The 14,677-nt window shown below is 43.3% G+C and overlaps 1 protein-coding gene across 2 annotated transcripts in view; it reads left to right on the top strand.

Annotated features, from left to right (window-relative positions):
• The window catches only part of LOC106576572 (voltage-dependent calcium channel subunit alpha-2/delta-1), a 189,285-nt gene that overhangs the window by 157,544 nt on the left and 17,064 nt on the right, over positions 1-14,677 (top strand). For both annotated transcript variants that reach the window (XM_045700027.1, XM_045700026.1), the window contains 9 exons: positions 2,845-2,905; positions 5,853-5,950; positions 8,755-8,836; positions 9,072-9,134; positions 11,094-11,209; positions 11,393-11,464; positions 12,046-12,113; positions 12,194-12,232; positions 12,418-12,489. In XM_045700027.1, the coding sequence (XP_045555983.1) occupies positions 2,845-2,905; positions 5,853-5,950; positions 8,755-8,836; positions 9,072-9,134; positions 11,094-11,209; positions 11,393-11,464; positions 12,046-12,113; positions 12,194-12,232; positions 12,418-12,489 (671 nt within the window). The remainder of the gene's footprint in view (positions 1-2,844; positions 2,906-5,852; positions 5,951-8,754; positions 8,837-9,071; positions 9,135-11,093; positions 11,210-11,392; positions 11,465-12,045; positions 12,114-12,193; positions 12,233-12,417; positions 12,490-14,677) is intronic.

Below are 14,677 nucleotides of genomic sequence, written 5' to 3'. Positions count from 1 at the left end.
TCCTGTACCTTACCTCACACCTTCCCTGTCCTCTTGCGCTCACACCTGTAGCATGATGAACCACAGTACCCATAATGCTCTGTTTTATCTTAGTGAAGACATTCCTGGAACTAACATAATTGTGTCCCATCTCCTTACCAATACAACACCCTTCCTCTAGGCACACTGTCTATCTCTCTTCAACACTAGATTTGCAACTTTTCTGTTTACACTAACCTTGATGTGGTGTAGCCAAAGCCACATTCGTGCTTCCTGTGTAAGTGCAGATATTAGCATACCGTAAATACTGTAGTATATAGGCAAACAAAATGCTGTCTGCTGGTTTTAGGGTACTGAAAGTAATTTTTGCAGGGACATGTGGTGTGGGAGGGGTGTATGTTGTGTAGTTGCCTCCCTCACTTCCTCTGGAGGTAGTGTGGGAGACATCTCCTAAAGAGAAAATCTAGATCTGTCTCTTTACACTACAGTATCTCTCCTGGACCTAGATTGTGTCGTCAAAGTAGTGTAGTGTAAAGAGGTCCATAGTAGTGTAATGATGTTGTGACGTAGATAGGGGTCTTATAACTGATTTGGATAGTGTTTGATCACACTGATTCAGCCCCTAGTCTGACCACACACAAGGAGAGCCTTGCATGCGATGTTGCTGCCCAATACTGAGTGTGTGTATGAGTGTGTATTTTCACAAGCCTCTGTATGCATGTTGTTTATCCCACCTGCCCCAATGGCACTCAGATGTGGCTTTGGCACTAACCCTCTAGAGTCTAGCTAGCTGGAAGGACAGAGGGGAGGATGTTTGTATTATTTTAAGGTGAACCCATTAAAGAGAAAGATGAGTGTTTGCCCAAAACATGACTGGACGGTTTCTCCCTTTTTTAGTTTCTCTTTTTTAATCATTCGGAGGTTTACAAGCTCGTAAAATAGTCTTAATGAAAGACAGAAACCACCTCGTCCCCACAGAGCACCACCTCTCTCTCTCTCTCTCTCTCTCTCTCTCTCCTTTTGTGTGCACCAGTATCCTTTGCTATTGTCTCCCCTGTGTGTGGGTGGGTCTCACATGTGGTCGCTGAGTCACATAACAGACTAACAGTCTACTTTTATTGAGAGAGTGGCCATCCAAAACACATTTGGTTGGGGTAGGTTCCATTTAAATTCAGCCAGAACCGGAAGTGATTTGAAATTCCAATTCAAGAATGGAAAAATCCTTATTGACAATAATGACGCTGATTCGATTTGTGATTTCAATTCACTTCCTGGTTTGACTGTATTATAATGGTATCAGCTTGCCCAGCCCTGTAACTAAACTCTCCAACCTTTCACCCCTAATTGTATAAATACTGTACAATTGAATATCACTCTAGGTTGCATGTTTACATTCTAAGTGTATGTGATTGCCATGGAATGTTTGCTTTCAACATGGTATGCCGTGTGGCGCAGTTGGTAGAGCATTGGTAGAGCATGGTGTTTGCCACGCCAGGGTTGTGGGTTCGATTCCCACGGGGGACCAGTACGGGGAAAAACAATAAAAAAGAATGTATGAAATGTATGCATTCACTACTGTAAGTCGCTCTGGATAAGAGCGTCTGCATAAATGACTAAAATGTAAATGTAAAAAAATGTATCCACATCTTTCAGTGGAGTTCCCTAAAACATGTCTCTGGTTCATTGAAAATCTGTGTTTGTCTTTTGTGTTTGTATACATTCATTCACATTCTTAAAGACACTTAAAGAATCTATGATTTCAAAAAAAGGGACAAAATAAACATGGGGCTGTCATTAATGTCTTTTAAATTAGACTTCATGTAATTGAAGTATTGACGATGTACCAAGAATCTACACATGGCCATCATTATTTTCCAACAATTACTACCAAAGACCTCACGTACTAGTCTGAAGTCTAGCCCATGAGGTCATGACGAATACCGCACCACAATATAATAATAACAAGCACCATATTTTAAACAATATCAAAGTAATATCCAAGCAATACAACAGGATTATGTTCCATGTTACCATGATGAATGTCTCTTCTATTCCTTTCCATGGCATTGTCATATGAAGACATTACTCAACACTAATAAGCCCATGGATTCATCATTACCACTGTATTACAGTACAGAAAATATGATGATAATGGTACTTGAAATCAATGCATTGAAAGCAATGCAATGTTATCGCTAGAATGCTCATTGTAAACCCTCTCGTTGCCTGCCCCTTGTACCTTGATCAGTCAACATTTACATTTTGAGAAGAATCCTTTTGATGGGAGTGCAATATTTTTATTTTATTTTATTATACCTAGTTCTAGTCACAGTCAACTAAGTATAAACCCTTTACATAGAGTGTATTTCCTGTATTGTCTTCTATGCTACCAAAGCTAATCTTTACCATAGTATTTACCACCTTTAAGATACAAACTTCTAAGAGCCAAGCTCCTTGGGTGGGGGTGGTATGGTCACCCTGTGACGATGGACAGAGGAATGTATACCCCCACCATGCTTTAAAATGAGGAGTTGACAGACAACACTTAACTTACATTCATCAAAGCTGTATCTCTCTATCAGACATGGAGTCATGTGTCTATACAAACTGTGGACCGTCTAGGACTGGGGATTGTCTTCATGATGTCTGAATCACCATGGCCCATCAGTTGACAGTCTACTATTACAGTCAACAGAAGTAATTTGATCCATCAGCCATAAATCTCATCAGCATCTGTATCAATCAATGGTCATCATGTTAACTTGACATGAGTTATGTGTGATACGCTTCTTCCGGTTCCAAGGTCTGTGTATATGAATGGCACAGAGATGTTTGTAGGGCTCACAGCTTTCTGCTCTTCTACAGTCTCTGAAAGCCTGCAGGAAGACAAGTTTGAGGAGTATGGATACACTCTCATTGCACCAAGGTAAGAAGATTGACTGTTATTTTTTAGAAAGGTTTATATACAGGTAACTGACAAAATAAAGGAAACGCCTGAGTAAATGAGGGATAACAAACTATATTTAAAGCAGGTTCTTTCACACAGGTGTGGTTCCTGAGTTAATTAGCATCCCATCATGCTTAGGGTCATGTATAAAAAATGCTGGGCAGGCCGTTATTTTGGCTACCATGTCTATGCCCCCATTGGATGACAATGTCCCCATCCACAGGGTACGAGTGGTCACTGAATTGTTTGTTGAGCATGAAAACCATATTCCATTGCTGTCTCAGTCACCAGATCTCAACCTAATTGAACACTTTATTTTTTGTTTATTTTATTTTACCTTTATTTAACCAGGTAGGCAAGTTGAGAACAAGTTCTCATTTACAATTGCGACCTGGCCAAGATAAAGCAAAGCAGTTCGACACATACAACAACATAGAGTTACACATGGAGTAAAACAAACATACAGTCAATAATACAGTAGAAAAATAAGTCTATATACAATGTGAGCAAATGAGGTGAGATAAGGGAGGTAAAGGCAAAAAAGGCCATGGTGGCAAAGTAAATAGAATATAGCAAGTAAAACACTGGAATGGTAGATTTGTAGTGGAAGAAAGTGCAAAGTAGAAATAGAAATAATGGGGTGCAAAGGAGCAAAATAAATAAATAAATACAGTAGGGGAAGAGGTAGTTGTTTGGGCTAAATTATAGATGGGCTATGTAGAGGTGCAGTGATCTGTGAGCTGCTCTGACAGCTGGTACTTAAAGCTAGTGAGGGAGATAAGTGTTTCCAGTTTCAGAGATTTTTGTAGTTCGTTCCAGTCATTGGCAGCAGAGAACTGGAAGGAGAGATGGCCAAAGGAGGAATTGGCTTTGGGGGTGACCAGAGAGATATACCTGCTGGAGTGCGTGCTACAGGTGGGTGCTGCTATGGTGACCAGTGAGCTGAGATAAGGGGGGATTTTACCTAGCAGGGTCCTGTAGATGACCTGGAGCCAGTGGGTTTGGCGACGAGTATGAAGTGAGGGCCAGCCAACGAGAGAGTACAGGTCGCAGTGGTGGGTAGTATATGGGGCTTTGGTGACAAAACAGATGGCACTGTGATAGACTGCATCCAGTTTATTGAGTAGGGTATTGGAGGCTATTTTGTAAATGACATCGCCGAAGTCGAGGATCGGTAGGATGGTCATTTTTACAAGGGTATGTTTGGCAAGATGCTTTGTTGCGAAATAGGAAGCCAATTCTAGATTTAACTTTGGATTGAAGATGTTTGATGTGAGTCTGGAAGGAGAGTTTACAGTCTAACCAGTCACCTAGGTGTTTGTAGTTGTCCACATATTCTAAGTAAGAACCGTCCAGAGTAGTAATGCTGGACGGGCGGGCAGGTACGGGCAGCGATCGGTTGAAGAGAAAGCATTTAGTTTTACTAGTATTTAAGAGCAGTTGGAGGCCACGGAAGGAGAGTTGTATGGCATTGAAGCTCGTCTGGAGGGTTGTTAACACAGTGTCCAAAGAAGGGCCAGAAGTATACAGAATGGTGTCGTCTGCGTAGAGGTGGATCAGAGACTCACCAGCAGCAAGAGCAACATCATTGATGTATACAGAGAAAAGAGTTGGCCCAAGAATTGAACCCTGTGGCACCCCCATAAAGACTACCAGAGGCCCGGACAACAGGCCATCTGATTTGACACATTAAACTCTATCAGAGAAGTAGTTGGTGAACCAGGCGAGGCAATCATTTGAGAAACCAAGGCTATTGAGTCTGCCGATGAGGATGTGGTGATTGACAGAGTCGAAAGCCTTGGCCAGGTCAATGAATATGGCAGCACAGTATTGTTTCTTATCGATGGCGGTTACGATATCGTTTAGGACCTTGAGTGTGGCTGAGGTGCACCCATGACCAGCTCTGAAACCAGATTGCATAGCGGAGAAGGTGCGGTGGGATTCGAAATGGTCGGTAATCTGTTTGTTGACTTGGCTTTCGAAGACCTTAGAAAGGCAGGGTAGGATAGATATAGGTCTGTAGCAGTTTGGTTCAAGAGTGTCCCCTCCTTTGAAGAGGGGGATGACAGCAGTTGCTTTCCAATCTTTTGGAATCTCAGACGACACGAAAGAGAGGTTGAACAGGCTAGTAATGGGGGTTGCAACAATTTCGGCAGATCATTTTAGAAAGAAAGGGTCCAGATTGTCTAGCCCGGCTGATTTGTAGGGGTCCAGATTTTGCAGCTCTTTCAGAACATCAGCTGACTGGATTTGGGAGAAGGAGAAATGGGGAAGGCTTGGGCGAGTAGCTGTGGGGGGTACAGTGCTGTTGACCGCGGTAGGGGTAGCCAGGTGGAAAGCATGGCCAGCCGTAGAAAAATGCTTATTGAAATTCTCAATTATAGTGGATTTATCGGAGGTGACAGAGTTTCCTATCCTCAGTGCAGTGGGTAGCTGGGAGAAGGTGTTCTTATTCTCCATGGACTTTACAGTGTCCCAGAACTTTTTTGAGTTTGTGTTGCAGGAAGCAAATTTCTGCTTGAAAAAGCTAGCCTTGGCTTTTCTAACTGCCTGTGTATATTGGTTTCTAACTTCCCTGAAAAGTTGCATATCACGGGGGCTGTTCGATGCTAATGCAGAACGCCACAGGATGTTTTTGTGTTGGTTATCACTTATGGGAGATTCTGGAGCAGTGCCTGAGACAGCTTTTTCCACCATCAACAAAACACCAAATTATGGAATTTCTCATAGAAGAATAGTGTCGCATCCCTCCAATAGAGTTCCAGACACTTGTAGAATCTATGCCAAGGCTCATTGAAGCTGTTCTGGCTCGTGGTGACCCAATGCCCTATTAAGACACTTTATGTTGGTGTTTCCTATATTTTGGCAGTTACCTGTACATATAAATGTATAGGATTTGAGTTCGTTTTTTTTCTTCATCCCATAGGGAGTACTGTAAGGATCTGAAGCCATCTAAAAACAACACAGAGTTCCTGATGGACTTCAACGAGTACATCGACAGGAAGACTCCCAACAACCCACTGTGTGAGTAGCTAAGACCAGGGACAACCAAACACCTTCCCTGGGTTTCTCCCTTCCAACAAAGAGTAGCTAAGACCGGGGACAATCAGACACCTTACCTGGGTTTATCCGTTCCAACGAAGAGTAGCTAATACCAGGGAAACCAGACACCTTCCCTGGGTTTCTCCCTTCCAACAAAGAATAGCTAAGACCAGGGACAACCAGACACCTTCCCATGGTTTCTCACTTCCAACAAAGAGTGGCTAACACCAGGGACAATTAAAACCTTTCCTGTGTTCCCTCTTCCAGCCACTAACCAACCACCATCCATGGGTTAACACTCACTGCTCAGAACTGGTGGTGAATTGATTGAGACATCAATTACATTTTTACATGATTATTTTTTAACATATACATTACACGTAAGGAAGCACTCTGGAATACATTTTATGATGATCCTTTAATAATGATAATTTAGGCTCAACAAGTTATGTGAAACATTTTGGTTGTTAGACCGTTGTTCAGTGGGCACTAGAACAGCATGGGTCTTGGACAGTATTGATGTCTTCATAGGAGGGCCACTGAACCTCTTCCCTGGGGTGTCTATAGTGAACCATAGGTCTAGATGTCTGGAGTGACTGCTAGGTGCTATGCAGTATACTGTATACAGAAGAAAGACAGTCAGGTCTCTCCGTCTGTAGAACCCCTCCCTCCTTGTGTTGGCCTGTTTGATCCTAACTCTAAAAGTCTGACCATCATACGCCTCAGGACACATGTGTTAGATGCCTCGGCTTTGCCGCAACACACACACACAAACACACACACTCCACCAAGTTATATACCCCCGCATACCCCACCTACTGGTCCAATTACTGTGTGTTTGTGAGAAAGACCAGAACCCCGTCGAGGTGAGAGTGCGAGCGGAGCAATAAAAAGGGCCAAATCAGGCCTGTGCGCCGGAGCTTTCAGACCGATGGAGACTGAGTCTCCGACATTTGACCAATGCATTAGCAGTACATCACTCTCTGATATACTAGTAGACGTTAATTACTCGGCTCATTCCTTTCTTTTCCCTCTCAAGTGTTTCCTAGAAATGTCGCAATGTCACTCAAAGCTCATGTTTATTGGTCTGATGTGTTGGTTTGAAAAGTAGTACTCCGCCATCTCAATTGGAAAGATACTGAGTCCTTTTTTCTCTTTCAAGTTTGTCCTAGAAATGCAGCGATGTCTCTCAAAAGTAACATTTATAAGCTTGATGTCTGGTCTAGTCAGATTTTTAGGTTTGAAAAAGTCACTTGAAACAATCAATTGGAAATAACCCTGTAGTACATTTTTTTAACCAAGTCCCCCAATTGGGATATTAGTTTCCGTAATTAGGATATTAGTTCCCTTAATTGTCCATTTCTGCTTGGGAGATTGATGGGTGTTCTCTGCAGGACTATAGACTGCTGTGTGTACAGACCTTGTGGGATGTTTGGCATGGGTGGGGAGTAGGACATTACATGCTTTACTTATTTAAGCCACTGCAGTGGCGGTGAAGTACATTAGAATTCCTGGCCTGCCTTCAATCAGAGGCCCCTAATGAAAACCACTGGGGCAGGTGGAGGGAACGGAGGGGGGGAAAGTGTTACACCAGCTGTTTTCTCTGATGTGTGTGTGGTGTGTTGTAAATGGAGGGTTACCGAGTCTCAACGTTAATGGACTGGAGCAGCGAAGGCAACGGGTTCAAAGTGCGGCTCGCGACAGAAAAAACGGTCCCCCTTTGACCGCGTAGTAGTCTGTGTTCAGTTGCGTGCGTTTGTGTTGTATTGGTCATGTCAGACGTCTCTGAAATTACTTGGTACATTCCCCCAAACACAATCCAAGTGCACTTCTTTATTAAGTACTAGTTAATGACTTTACCTCATAATAATATGGTTGCTCACATTACAGGCTCACATTACAGAAGATTCAGAGACTTGTGCTTGTTCTGCTATCATGACAGCACTGGATAACAGCATTGGAGTGCATGACCTCACACACAACTTGGAAAACAAGATGGGAATGTGTTTTCCCATTCTACTCTTTCTATCCATCATCTGATACATCGTCTGATCCATCTCTTTATTTTATCCTTCTCTTTCTTTCTCTCTCTCTCACATTACTCTCTGTCACCATCTCTTTCTACCTCTCATCTTTACCTCCCTCGCTCTCTCTCTTTCTCTTGGTCTCCCCCTCTCTTACAACTCCTCCCACATTACTCTCTATCTCTCTGTCCCTTCCTCTTTCTTCCTTCCATCCCCCTCCTACTGTTATATAGATTGAGTCACAGCTTGTGTCCGTGGCTCTCTGACTCACAGTAGGCCTCTTGGTCAGCGTCTCAAAAACCGAAGGCAGGTTGACGTTTATTGTCATGAGTCTTGCCCTGAAGGCAGAACTGAGCAATATCCACTATCTGGGCCAGCTGCAAAGTCAAAATGTGTGCATTTTTTTATTTAAGGTTAGGATTAGGAATTAAGGTTAGCAGTGTGGTTAGGGTTAGGTTTAACGGATTTGATGACTTTGTGACTGTGACAGCTAGTGACCACACTGCAGAGATGCCTCCGGGTCAAGATTCATGACAATAAATTCCAACCTGCAGACCAAACACACTGCTCTTATTAAGATGATTCAGTTTCGTGGCCACTGTCTGAAGGTCAAAGAATAAAGCTAAATTGAATTGAAAAAGAAGGAAAATCCTCTATACCGACAAAGATCAGATACTGATCACTTAGCAGGCAGGCCAATGGGTTTCAGCCTTCTGTTATTATTAAATCAAGCCCAAGTGATGTTGGTTCCTTGTCTTTCAGGCAACGTGGATCTGGTGAACAGATTGTTACTGGACGCTGGGATCACGTCAGACCTCGTCAAGCAGTGGAGAGATCAGATGCCGTGAGTCAAGCAAACTATGCGCACGAAAGCACACAATCCGCACACAAAAGCATCATTCTTGTTGTAATCAAGTAGATTTAATTAAAAGGTTGTGGTTTGTGAAAGTTTATTCCACCTAGCTATGAACACAAACAAGGAAAAACAGATACACAATGTCAGCTTGCATGATTTAAACATACATTTTTGTGTTGAAGGACTAGATACTTTTGTCATTGAATTTTCCTATTCCTTTCAGAAATGGAGTCCTGGCCAGGTTTGTGGCCACTGATGGAGGAATCACTCGTATTTATCCCAAAAGGTATTCCTCAAGTTGATATGTGATGTTTAATCTTTCTTTCTCTCTCTCGCTCTCGCTCACTCTCTCTCTCTCTCTCTCAACGCTCTTCCTTTCTGCCTCTCTCTCTCTCGCCTCTCTCTCTCTCGCCTCTCTCTCTCTCACCTCTCTCTCGTCCCTCTCTGCTCTCTCTCTCAGCTCTGTCTCTCTCAGCTCTCTCTCTCAGCTCTCTCTCTCTCTCTGTTGTTCTAATGATGATAAGTACCTATAAAGCTTAATGTAGAGCAGTTCAACTTGATCCAAAATTTACATTCAGTATGTTACAGTGAGGGAAAAAAGTATTTGATCCCCTGCTGATTTTGTACGTTTGCCCACTGACAAAGAAATGATCAGTCTATAATTTTAATGCTAGGTTTACTTGAACAGTGAGAGACAGAATAACAAGAAAAAAATCCAGAAAAACCCATGTCAAAAATGTTATAAATTGATTTGCATTTTAATGAGGGAAATAAGTATTTGACCCCTCTGCAAAACATGACTTACTTGGTGGCAAAACCCGTGTTGGCAATCATAGAGGTCAGACGTTTCTTGTTATTGGCCACCAGGTTTGCACACATCTCAGGAGGGATTTTGTCCCACTCCTCCTTGCAGATCTTCTCCAAGTCATTAAGGTTTCGAGGCTGACATTTGGCAGCTCGAACCTTCAGCTCCCTCCACAGATTTTCTATGGGATTAAGGTCTGGAGACTGGCTAGGCCACTCCAGGACCTTAATGTGCTTCTTCTTGAGCCACTCCTTTGTTGCCTTGGCCGTGTGTTTTGGGTCATTGTCATGCTGGAATACCCATCCATCGCCCATTTTCAATGCCCTGGCTGAGGGAAGGAGATTCTCACCAAGATTTGACGGTACATGGCCCCGTCCATCGTCCCACTGATGCGGTGAAGTTGTCCTGTCCCCTTAGCAGAAAAACACCCCCAAAGCATAATGTTTCCACTTCCATGTTTGACGGTGGGGATGGTGTTCTTGGGGTCATAGGCAGCATTCCTCCTCCTCCAAACACGGCGAGTTGAGTTGGTCTCATCTGACCACAACACTTTCACCCAGTTGTCCTCTGAATCATTCAGATGTTCATTGGCAAACTTCAGATGGGCATGTATGTGTGCTTTCTTGAGCAGGGGGACTTTGCGGGCGCTGCAGGATTTCAGTCCTTCACGGCGTAGTGTGTTACCAATTGTTTTCTTGGTGACTATGGTCCCAGCTGCCTTGAGATCATTGACAAGATCCTCCCGTGTAGTTCTGGGCTGATTCCTCACCGTCCTCATGATCATTGCAACTCCACAAGGTGAGATCTTGCATGAAGCCCCAGGCCGAGGGAGATTGACAGTTCTTTTGTGTTTCTTCCATTTGCGAATAATCGCACCAACTGTTGTCACCTTCTCACCAAGCTGCTTGGCGATGGTCTTGTAGCCCATTCCAGCCTTGTGTAGGTCTACAATCTTGTCCCTGACATCCTTGGGGAGCTCTTTGGTCTTGGCCATGGTGGAGAGTCTGGAATATGATTGATTGATTGCTTCTGTGGACAGGTGTCTTTTATACAGGTAACGAACTGAGATTAGGAGCAGACTCTAAAGAGAGTGCTCCGAGGATGTCAGGGACAAGATTGTAGACCTACAATTGGGAGCCAGAAATCTTTCTGATTGAGAGGGGATCAAATACTTATTTCCCTCATTAAAATGCAAATCAATTTATAACATTTTTGACATGTCTTTTTCTGGATTTTTTTCTTGTTATTCTGTCTCTCACTGTTCAAATAAACCTACCATTAAAATTATAGACTGATCATTTCTTTGTCAGTGGGCAAATGTACAAAATCAGCAGGGGATTAAATACTTTTTTCCCTCACTGAAAGTTCTGTAGGAATGTTTGCTCACTTGATAAATCTGTAGTATTAATGTTGATGCAGCTGAGTATGTGTGTTTTTCAGTGCTGGACTAGACTGGACAGAGGACCCAGAGACGTACGAGTCAAGCTTGTATAAGAGGAGTCTGGACAATGACATCTACATCTTCACACCAACACCCTACCAGGAAGACACCAACAGTAAGTCAATGGAGTCTGTCTGTCTGTCTGTCTGTCTGTCTGTCTGTCTGTCTGTCTGTCTGTCTGTCTGTCTGTCTGTCTGTCTGTCTGTCTGTCTGTCTGTCTGTCTGTCTGTCTGTCTGTCTGTCTGTCTGTCTGTCTGTCTGTCCTAACTGACCCCTTCTGTTCCCTCTCTTGTCTCAGTGACTGAGGACTCAGTCCTGGTGAGCAGAGCAGTGAACCTGGACATTGATGGAGTCAGACTCAAACCAGCAGGTAAGGACTCTACACACCAGGGTCATGTTTAATTGGGTACGCAACCGTACATTTAAAAAAAAAACATTTCCAGTGGAAACCATCAAAATAATGTTCATATTGTCCCCCTTCAGTGACTCGTTTCTGTCCAGAGCATAAAAGGTTGTGGTGGTTGTTTAGTTCAGACCATAGTGGAACTGTAATGTTGTGGTGGTTGTTTAGTTCAGACCATAGTGGAACTGTAATGTTGTGGTGGTTGTTTAGTTCAGACCATAGTGGAACTGTAATGTTGTGGTGGTTGTTTAGTTCAGACCATAGTGGAACTGTAATGTTGTGGTGGTTGTTTAGTTCAGACCATAGTGGAACTGTAATGTTGTGGTAGTTGTTTAGTTCACACCATAATGGAACTGTAATGTTGTGGTGGTTGTTTAGTTCACACCATAATGGAACTGTAATGTTGTGGTGGTTGTTTAGTTCACACCATAATGGAACTGTAATGTTGTGGTGGTTGTTTAGTTCAGACTATAGTGGAACTGTAATGTTGTGGTGGTTGTTTAGTTAACACCATAATGGAACTGTAATGTTGTGGTGGTTGATTGCAGTTGTGGGAGTGAAACTGGACATCAGTACCTGGATGACCAACTTCATCAATGCTACTCTGAAGATGAACGTAAGTAGATTGACATTATTTCATAATGACATAATTAACTCTTTGTGTCTGAAATTAAAAACGTTTCCTGTCTCCTACAGTGTAAGGACGAGATCTGTGGTTGTCAGAGGAATGATGAGGTAAGATAATTTGATTGATTATACAATTATATGAAATACAATTATTTGATTGGCGATAGAATTTTAAGACAAATACAACTATTAAATTAAGATGACTTGAGCATGCAAATAATGATTGAGAATTATCCAATTCTACCTCCCTCTATATGATGATGGTTTATCCCGTTATCTCTATATGATTCCAGCATGTGGACTGTGTCATCCTGGATGATGGGGGATTCCTAGTCATGGCCAATCGGGATGAATACATCGGTCAGGTGAGTCACTCTCATCCAACTCTTATTGATATTACCTTTTTCAGCCCTACTCAACCCATAGTCAACACTGACCCAACTCAAATCAACCTGATCCTGACTAAGTTTACCCAACATGTCCCAACCTTATACAACCTAACCCATGTGCACTTCAACCCACTCAAACCCTATCTGAACCTAAATTCACCATACCCCCCCCACACACACACACACACACACACACACACACACACACACACACACACACACACACACACACACACACACACACACACACACACACACACACACACACACACACACTACACCCAGTGTGGACCCCTCACCCTACCACTTGAATAAATGTTTTTCATGCTGCCCAGGCTGCAGGCCCCAATCAGGGTGTGTGCTGGATAAATCAGTCCCCTTCAGATGTTTGGCAGGAGCACTAAAAAACTAGGGTTCCTTGTTTGGAGAAGGCCACTCGACCCTAAATCATGTTTCCTAAAGGAGGTACGGCTCTCCCTCTCCAGGGGGTCCTGGCGGGTCCCAGCCGACAGATCTGTGACTGTTAATTCATTATTTGTGTTATTCCACAGGGAAAGGGGAGACAGGTTTTTATAGAAGCATTGATTTATATTTCCTTATGACAGACGTGGTGAGCCATAACCAACTCTTTCTCCGAATCTTGGGGTTGCAGGGTCCAAAATGAGGGGACCGGTGTGATTTTGGGGTCGTTCACCGCGACCTTGAATAGCGGAAGAGGAGGGCTTTTTTTTTTTTCTCGCATACACACACACACACACACACACACACACACACACACACACACACACACACACACACACACACACACACACACACACACACACACACACACACACACACACACACACACACTATCACGTACACTTGCTCTGACGTACGCACATACATACACACGCACACACACACACACACCGAAGGGATGTCTAGACGTGCCGTGACCACTTCCTCCATGTTCATTTAGGCTTCCTGGTATACTGTGTTAATTTGATTAAACTGAATCCCACTGCTACATATCAGCTGGGTGAGCCAGGTGGGATTTACTGACTGTGTGTGATTGTGTGCGTGCGCGGGAGTACATGTGCGGGAGTGTGTGTGAGAGCACATTCATGTGTGTGTGTTTTAAAAATGTGTGTGTGTCCGAGTGCTCATGAGAGCTGAGATGACTTCACCAAGATTAAAGCGTTTGGGTTTTTATCTCCTCAACAAAAAAAAATGCTAAGGAAATCCTTTTTGAAATGGTGAGCCACACTAGCCTATCAGAGTGGGTCATTTCTGGACTGGTCAGTCCTGGACAGGATTTTTACTCAAATCACCTGGGTTATACTCTGAGTGTACAGAACATTAGGAACACCTGCTCTTTCCATGACATAGAGAGACCAGGTGAATCCAGGTGAAAGCTAAGATCACTTATTGATGTCACCTGTTAAATCCACTTCAATCAGTGTAGATGAAGGGGAGGAGACATGTTAAATGTGTGCCATTCAGAGGGTGAATGGGCAAGTCAAAATATTTAAGTGGCTTTGAATGGGGTATGGTAGTAGGTGCCAGACACACCGATTTGAGTGTCCCGTGTGTATCAACAATGATGGTCCAACACCCAAAGGATATCCAGCCAACTTGACACAACTGTGGGAAGCATTGGCGTCAACATGGGCCAGCATCCCTGTGGAATGCATTCGGCACCTTATAGTTCATGCCCCGACGAATTGAGGCTGTTCTGAGGGCAAAAGGAGGTGCAATTCAATATTAGGAAGTTGCTCTTAATGTTTTGTTCACTCAGTGTATATCTGTCAATTATGAAGAGTGGCAGGTAGCCTAGTGGTTAGAGCTTTGGGCCAGTAACCGAAAGGTGGCAGGTTGAAATACCTGAACCAATAAGGTGAAAAACCTGTCGATGTGCCCTTGAGCAAGGCACTTAACCCTAATTTATCCAGGGGTGCCGTACTACTATGGCCGACCCTTTAGAACAACACATTTCACTGAACCTATCTGTTTTATTTGTATTTATTTTCATAAATGTTATTATAAATGTTTATATGGGCACTGGGAACTCACATGTGGTCGCAGATGTGTGGTATGTGTTGTGTGTGTGTGTGTGTGTGTGTGTGTACGCCCAATGTATCTGCGTCAATCTGTGTGTGTTCATGTGCATAAGTGTCTGTTC

The sequence above is a fragment of the Salmo salar genome, chromosome ssa17 (assembly GCF_905237065.1).
Source record: "Salmo salar chromosome ssa17, Ssal_v3.1, whole genome shotgun sequence".
Taxonomy (NCBI): Eukaryota; Metazoa; Chordata; class Actinopteri; order Salmoniformes; family Salmonidae; genus Salmo; species Salmo salar.
The sequence above is the reverse complement of the archived record's forward strand: the minus strand, read 5'-3'. Positions and strand labels throughout refer to the sequence as shown.